We start from the raw sequence: 8,645 nt of genomic DNA, 5'->3' as shown, positions 1-8,645 counted from the left end.
ACATACACACAGACAACACCACCACCACCACCACCAGTAAAACAACATCTACCCAGACCTGTATCAGTAGCATCCAGTATGCTAAAGCGTCAACCTATCATCATTTACAAGATAGTCCTGGGGAATAAAAGGGACTTAGTGATTGGGCATCTAAATGTTGTTTATTCCTGTCATGCTGTGAGACCAGGTACTAGGGGAGAGAAGCAAGTCCACCCTGCTACATTCCCTGAGTGTATTACAAAACAATAGAACATACCGCACAGACCCCCAGGATGGGTTTATATAAAGGCTTTTGGTTTTATTTATTATTAACAAACATAAACTGCAAGTAGTAAAGGTCGCTCACTACCTTGGGTGAGCCCCAGGGTCTCTGGTGTCACTTGCTCCTGACCTTCCACCTTCGGAGTGGAGGTTGGATGCACCCGATTGTCTCAGTGCTGCCTCGGAGGCTTAGTTAGGGAAAGGTGTGCACACTGGCATCACTGCTGACAGATCCACTGGGCACACATCAAGTGAGCGCAATTGGGTTTTAGTGTATTTTTATTTTCAGTTGCTTGGCAGTCTGTCATGCTATAAATGTCACCTCCTAGCTGGGGATGGTGGGCCTGGCCCTCCACAAGGGCTGTTGCATGAAAGCAGACACAGGAGAAAATGGAGAAGCCAGAATCCTGTACAATGTGTGATTAATATCAGTGACCCCGACCCATGGCCTCAAAGCATTGCAATCATGAAAGAGCATACCCACAAGCCCCATTCTCTTTCCACCCAACTTCCCTACACTCTGCTCTGCTATTGTTTTTCCCTTAACCCAGCACTTGTATGCTTTCCTTTTCCAGAAATGCCATGGGTTTTGTCAACATGGTGACATTCTCGGTGACATAGAGAAGGGCCAGGCCAATGATCGAGCAGAATTTCTTGGCAGTGACCTTTATCCACCAGGAGTGACAGGAGGGAAAGTCTTTAGTTAGTCAGACCGGGGTTACCAAAGACCCTGAAAAAATGTCCCTAAGCAAGAGCAAATGCCTTCAGGTAATCACAAAGAGAGAAAAAAAAATCAGCTTTAAAAAAGGCCTGTGGGTGTGTAAAGGCTGCTCTTCCAGGGTTCGTAAGGCAACGGTCTCTGAGGCTAATCAACTTATGGGGAGCCCTGACAGGAGGTTTTCCCAAGTGAGAGTCCTTCCAAAGGCTGTTCTGGGAGCATGGATGCTGGCCACTCTCTCCAACGTACCCACCTTTCATCTGTGTGCCCCGTGAACGGAGTCCTTAAGGAGGGGATGTTCACAAGTGTCCTCTGCGAATTTTCTTTGCAGGATGGACAAATGAACGCAGGTCCAAGCGGGGAAGAGTGGCTGGAGCGTCCATCATATGGGAATTAGAATGGTTCTCTCTAAAGAGTGCACAAATAACCAAATCACGCCTCCCAGCATGGTGGATTCCTCTCACTGAATAGTCCTGGTCAGGGTCCATAATTGAGGGAGTTGAGAAGCTTTGCTGACAGCTCCAGCTCCTTGCCAGCAAAGGGTGACAGCAAAGGGGACCACCAGCCTCAAGCTTCTCTCTATAAACTTGAACTTGGAACCATACAGATGAAGGGCTGGCTTGTGAATGTCACTGCTGGAAACTCTACATGCAGCAGACAGACTGCAGTCGCCTGGAAAGATGACCCACAGTGGAGAGCACCCTGCTTCTCCTTGGGAGTTCTTCCTTTAGTGGTGCCAGCATTCTGAGAGATCCCGGCTGGCTTTTCTGTGGTTTTCAGAAATGCCTCAATGATCACATAATTTGGCTTACAGGTTTACTTAAGCTTACACAAGGGACCCAAGAGGGAGGGGCGCGGGAATGTAAGGGTAAGACCCCCACACCCGGGCTGCTCTTGAGGCTTTTGAGAATGCAGAATACTTTAGTAACTTTTCACAGCTATTCAAGGTTACTTTTAGTAACCTTGCACAGTTACCGGTGCAAGGGCACTGGGAAGGGGACATCACCTTATCACATGCTGAACCTGGGACAGCAGTGTGGGCAGGTTTGGACCAATGATGTGTGGAGGACTGACACTTTGTAATGGGCTCCACCTGGAAAAAGTCAGTCGTACACATCCTGTACAACACAGCAATGAACACACACACACACACACACACACACACACACACACACACACGAGCACCCATTCTATGAAAAGTAAATGTAGTGTGAAAGTAGGAAGACATCATCCCAACGTGCATGTGCATAGCACATCACCACCTGCCCTCCCTGGACCAGGGGAAGCGGCATCCGAAGGCAGCCGACCATATCATCAGCTTGGTACATTCAGAAGGATGGAGCCCTTAACAGATAAGGCACATCCATGTCCAGGCTGAAATGTGTTGGTGACTCCTTGGGTCTCCTCCTCAGGAGATGCCACACAGTCTGGCCACAGCAAGCAGACCTCCAGAGTTAAGATCTCTTAAGGCCCCACGTGGAAGTGATGCATGCAATAAATAGGTGTGGCTGCAGAGCTTGCCCTGTGGAGACCGTCACTTGCAGAGTACCCCATTCTGAAGCGACCTGTTTTTGTCAATGATGCAGGAAGAAGTAGCCACCCGGGGCTGGTCTTCCTTGACCTTCGGAGAGTGGCTGCTGTTGTTACTGGAGCTTGATTTACTTCTGCTTGGGTCAAGGGCGGGCTGCATGGGTGAGGCCTGGGTCCCCTTGCCCTTGACCAGACAGCCGCACACCAACCGGAAGAAGGCGCGCCGCATCTCTTTGCTGGCCAGCGTGTAGATGACAGGGTTCATGGCCGAGTTGAGGACAGCCAGCATGATGAACCACTGGCTCTTGAAGAGGATGGAGCACTCCTTCGCCCTGCAGGCCACGTCGATGAGGAAGAGGATAAAGAGGGGAGACCAACAGGCGATGAACACGCTCACCACTATCACTACGGTCCGCAGAAGGGCCATGGATCTCTCGGAGTTGTGGTTGGCCACCCTGCGGCTGCTGGACTTGACCAGGCAGTAGATGCGCGCATACAAGATGACGATGGTCACCAGAATGGCAGTGAAAATACTGATGAGGAAGGCGATGTATTTCTTGGAGTAGAGGGGCAAGATAGTAGAGCAGTCGGGAAAGTTCTCCAGGCAGTTCCAGCCCAGGATTGGCAGGGCACCCAGCGAGAAGGCAATTAGCCAGCACATCCCAATCAGAAGGAACACGCGGTGCTTCTTGTTGGCGTCATACGGCCTCATCTTGATCATGGTCAGGTGTCGCTCAATGGCAATGGCCAATAAGCTGCAGGTGGAAGCGCCCAGGGCTACGAACATACTGCCCTCCCTGAGGAACCACACTGTTGGAGACAGACTGAACGTCTTCCTGCCGGACATCAGAATATTGACTTTGTAGGCTATGCCGGCCAGCAGGTCGCAGAGAGCCAAGTTGCCGATGAAAAAGTACATGCGGTTGTGAAATTTATTGTTTTTCCAGATGGCAATCAAAACCATCAGGTTCTCCAAGACGATGAAGCTACAGGTGACCAAGAAGAGGATGGTGGTGATGAGGGTGCCACCCTCAGGGGGGTCCCGCAGCCTGCCTGCCAGTTTTCCCACGTAATCGTAATGTTCCCGGAGAGTGTCGTTCCCCAAGACTGGCTGGTGGCCCTGCGCATGCGTGGTTGCCATGTCTTCCTACAGACAGATGGTTACTTCGACAGTCCACGAGAGGGCGCGCCAGGAACGTTCATTTCAGGGAACAATAGGGATAGTGGTGGTGGATTCCGGAAGGCGTGCAGGCCTGACTGCAGGAAGAGTGTGGAAAATCGGCTCTGTAAGGAGATGCAAGGAGAATGAACTTTAGAGCAAGTGATCACCATTCAGCTAACGCATGTGGAGGGCTGATGTGCAGGGGGTGCTTGGAACATAGGCCAAGTCTCTAGAAACAGGAAAAGCTGTTAGGGGCCCAGAGCTGCCAGAGAAGAAATCTCAGAATGCGAACCTGTGAATCCAGTAATCGCGGCAGAACCTAGCAAGAAGCTTCTGCTTGGAAAGCGCCAGGTATCAGGAAATAGTGCGTTACTTCTCACCCACCACGTGGGAGCTGGTAAGCCAGTATTCCCAGCTGTGGAGGGAATCAGAGTTTTCTCAGGATGAGGAAAAGTGAGGGAGGGAGGGTTAGAAGGAAGGAGGGGAAGAAGAGGAGGACGAAAGGGAAGAAAGAAGGGGTGAAGAAAACCAGAACACAGTAGGAAAAGTGGTGTCTGAAGTGGGTCCTCCTTGATGGGGTTTGGAGCAGCACTGTGAGAAGCACCCATATTTCCTTGGGCTGATTCCCTTGGGGTCTGGATGGACCTTTGGCCCACCTGGCAGACAGCCCTACAGCCTGACCACAGAGGGAGGGCAGGAAGAGCAGCCTGAGCCTGGGCAAGAACCCTGCGGCCACTGCACTGAGCAGAGCCCAGGGAGGAAGGAAGGCGAACTGTCCTGGAAGCAGCAGCCACTGAGGTTAAAGGAAGAAAGGGAAGGGAAGGGCAGTGACATGAACTTTGAGTGTGGCTTGAAAGGAAGAAGTCTGGGCCAGGAGTATAAATTAGCATATTTACAATGCCTGGGACTAGAAGGCCATACTTGGCTGTGAAGGCCTTGAGTGCAAACATCAGACCCTGAAAAATTAAGTGTCTGTGTGTGTGCATGCATATGTCTGTGTATGTGTGCATGCATGTGTTTATTTATGTGTATATGCATGTGTCTGTGTGTATATGTGTGTATGTGTGCATACATGCGTCTGTGTATGCATGCATGTGTCTGTGTATACATGCATGTGTCTGTGTGTATGTGTGCATGCATATGTGCATGTGTCTGTGTGTATGTGTGCATGCATATGTGCATGCATGTGTCTGTATGTGTGCATGTATGTGCCTATGTATGTGTGCATGCATGTGTGTATGTGTGCATGCATGTGTCTGTGTGTATGTGTGCATGCATGTGTCTGTGTGTATGTGTGCATGCATGTGTCTGAGTATATGTGTGCATGCATGTGTGTGTGCATGTAAGAAAGAGAATAAGCACGTGCGTCTGTGATGCAAATGCATGCACATGCGTTCCCATGTGTGTGACTGAACCTGAAGCACATCCATGCAGCCACATTGGCTGGCCGCTGAGCTCCAGGGAACCCTCCTGTCTTCCTGCCCACAATGCTAGGATTACATACACCAAACCTAGCTTTCTACCTGGGTGCTGGGGGGTCCTGAACTCAAGTTTTCACTCATGCTTGTATGGCAAGCACTTCACCAACTGAGCCGTGTCGCCAGGCCTGCCCACTGGCCCGTGGATGTGCTAACCTGGCTTACATCTCATCTCCGTCCACCTCTGTGACTCTGGTGCTCTACTGAGCGGTTGTGAAGGCTTGATGGGCACGGGCTTACCATTTATTTTTACTGTCGTTGACACACCTACTTGTACATCTTTTTGGGTGTGGCGTAGTGACAGGTGCATACGGTCGGTGATGACCACAGCATAGCCATTCACATTCTCGACTCCTCAAGCATTTGCAAGTTCAGAGCCCCTGTCTTTGCGTTCTTCATTGGGGCGAACCCAAGGCAACTGCAGAACTTCAGAACTGAGTCCTCTGTCCCACTGGGCCTCGCCTCTTTCTGTTCCTTCCGACACCCCCTCTCTATGCTCACTTAGTTTAAATTAAAGTTACTGGATTCTTAAATATCTGATGGAGTCCAAGTGAGGTGAGCTGAAAATAGCCGACTTTGAGTTCCCGCTGAGGATTTTCTCACAGTGTTTAAGCTCCAGGACTCAATTTGGTTCCTAGACACATGGACTAACACTGCGGGGCTCACCCACCAGCAGGAGCTTCTTTCAATGGGGACTTCAATCCCTGAAGGATACCAGGGGTTCCTCTATAGATGGTCCTGTAGGGCTGAGAAGAGAAAGCGACTCTGGGGAGACTCTGCACCCCTGAGACCCTCTGGGAGCACTGGGTTTGGTGTAAGCCTCTTCTTTTTCCATCACTGGGGGGGGGCTTAGCATTGGTGACATTGGAAAGAGGAGGCCTGTGGCTTCTTGGTAGAGGAATGTTCTAGATTCCTGGCCCTCGTAGGCATCTGCTATTCTAGAATTCCCGGGAGCTGTCTGAGTTGATGTCTGCAGTCTACCTGGAGCTGCCCTTGGCCTACCTAGTCCAGCTATCTGAGCTGCCTGGGATGATGCAGGGCTTGAGTCAAGGTCAGTCTGAGTGCCACTGGCTGGGGGGGACCTTTACTCTGCCTTCTTTTAACTTCAGGGAGATGCCAGTGATACAGAAGGGGCTCACATGCTCAGGACCCCTGGCATCCATTGAACCCCCTCTCATACCCAACCAATCTCCCCACTGGGCTTCTAAAAGTTCTTCCTGAGGCAGGCAGAACAATTCTACAAGTCTCTTTCTCTTCCTCCTCCTCCTCCTCCTCCTCCTCCTCCTCCTCCTCTTCTATCATCATCATCATCATCATCATCATCATCATCATCATCATCATCATCATCATCAGGTATCATGTCACCTAACCTGACCTGGAAGTTGCTAGGATGATCTTGAACTTCTGACCCTTCTGCCTCTGTTTCCTAAGTGCTGAGATTATAAGCTCAAACCACCATGCTGTTTCATGCAAGGCGGGGAGGATTGAACTCAAAGCCTCTCCGCTGCTAAGAGAACACTTTGCTAACTGAGCTATATACACTCGCAGCCCATGCCTCCTGATTTTAGTTTAAATCTCATCAGTCTGTCAAACCCCAATCCACATTCTGCTCATCCCGTGGCACTGACTAGGGTCAGGCCAGCCCCCATGATCTTTCGTCAGGGTCGCCATCACTTTAAGAAAAGTATCGCGAAAGCTCTCGTTAGAAGACTAGGAATCGTAAGCAGCCACAGTTTTCAGAGATGCAACAACATACCCAACAAAAGCAACGTAGGAAAAGAGGGGTTTATCTGGCTCCTGGTTCAAGGGTGCAGTCTACCACAGTGGGGAAGACAGGACAGCAGAAGCTGGAGTCGGCTGGTCACACCACGTCCACAGTCGGGAAGCAGAGAGATTGATGGTGGCCAACTGGCTTCGTTGTTTTTGTTGTTGTTGTTTTTTAATTTTACTTATTTAGTGTATGAGTGCTCTGCTGCATATATATCTGCCTGTCTGAAGAGAGCACCAGATCCCCCTATCGATGGTTGTTAGCCATGTGGTTGGTGGGAATTGAACTCAGGACCTCTGGAAGAGCAGCCAGTGCTCTTAACCACTGAGCCATCTCACCAGCCCCGCGCTCTCGGGGTTTTTTTTTTTTTTTATTCATCCCTATGGGATGGTCCTGCCCACCCATTTCAATTAACCGGGTGGCTGTCTGCTCGACCATCATGGGTTTCGGTCCTGAGACCAGATAGACGAGATAGCTCACAACGCCGCTGAGAGTGGAGGTTTCCCTCCAGGTTTCTTCTTCTAGGGAAGCTGAGTACGCTTAGGTTAGCCTTTGTGGGTTCATGTGTGCACACGTGTGCACATGTGCCCGTGCGGAAGCCACGAGGCAGTCTCGGCGGCTGCTCCTCGGATGCTGTCTACCTTGGGTTTGCTATGGCTGTGCTTGCCGTTCATGTGTTTTGAGGCAGGGTCTCTCACTGGCCTGGAACTTGCCCAGTAGACTTGTCTGGCTGGCCAGCGCGCCCCAGGGCTGCTCCTGTCTCTGCTTCCCCAGAGTTGGGGCTACAAACATGCACCACCACACCCTGCTTTTTCACAGGAGCTCTGAGAATTGAACCCAGGACCTCCTGCTCGAGAGGTGAGCACTTTCCCCACTGAGCCATCTCCCCAGCCCTCGTCCCGTGCACGTACCAACGCAGATTGTTTCCAGTGTCTCACTTGCCCAGCCTCCCACGGCACTTGACACACCCCACCCCTCCCTGGAAATTTTGAGCTTTTGCCTCCAGCATGAGCAGAAGGAAAGAGAGTTCCTTCCCATCAGGCAGATCTGATCTCAAGCTATGGATTGTGACCCTTCGGCAAACTCCTGTCTCAGAAGACATGTATATTATGATCCCTAACAGCAGCGAAATGACAGTTATGAAATATCAAGGAAAATGACTTTACAGTGTGTGTGTATGTGTGTGGGGGGGATCACCACAACACGGGGAACTGTGTTAAATTAAATGGCCGAGGTGTTAGGAAGGTTGGGGACCACTGCTCCAGGGAGAACAGAAGGTGAGGAAAGGCAGGGAGGGTTCTCTGCAGGAGCGGACCTTTTTTTAGTTTTCTTTCTGCATAGAAGAAGAGTGAGCAGAGTGAAAGAAAAACAGGTGAAGAGAGAAACGGACACCAGCAATTAAATAACCACGATGAAAACGATAGCGGATGTGCCAGGACTCGCAGAGGCTAGCCTACTGTGCTGCTAAAGCCTGGACCATGGTTCCCCTTAATTAAAACCCCTCTCTCCAGCAGCGGAGATTTTATAGAGCAGCTTTTGTTAGATACCATTCTGGTTCTCTGCATTTGCACCTTGAAGCTGTCTGGCTCTCTGGGACCTAAACACCTTTTTTTTTTTTTTTTTTTTTTTATTTTTTTTTTTTCCTGGTTTATCACTATGAAAAAGCTTGTCACATCCTTCGAGCTAAGTCCTGGGTTAAGCACCAGATTGGTTTTGGAGACATCTAGA

General features: G+C 50.4%; 1 protein-coding gene across 1 annotated transcript in view; it reads right to left on the bottom strand.

The window, feature by feature from the left end:
* Positions 1–273: 273 nt before the first annotated feature.
* S1pr3 (sphingosine-1-phosphate receptor 3) overlaps positions 274–8,645 on the bottom strand; it is a 13,895-nt gene continuing 5,523 nt past the window's right edge. The window contains exon 2 of the mRNA XM_021215227.1: positions 274–3,793. Within this exon, the coding sequence (XP_021070886.1) occupies positions 2,514–3,650 (1,137 nt within the window). The 5' untranslated portion in view covers positions 3,651–3,793 and the 3' untranslated portion in view covers positions 274–2,513. The remainder of the gene's footprint in view (positions 3,794–8,645) is intronic.

The sequence above is a fragment of the Mus pahari genome, chromosome 16, assembly GCF_900095145.1.
Source record: "Mus pahari chromosome 16, PAHARI_EIJ_v1.1, whole genome shotgun sequence".
Taxonomy (NCBI): Eukaryota; Metazoa; Chordata; class Mammalia; order Rodentia; family Muridae; genus Mus; species Mus pahari.
Note: the sequence above shows the minus strand (reverse complement) of the source record. Positions and strands in the feature narration are given on the sequence as shown.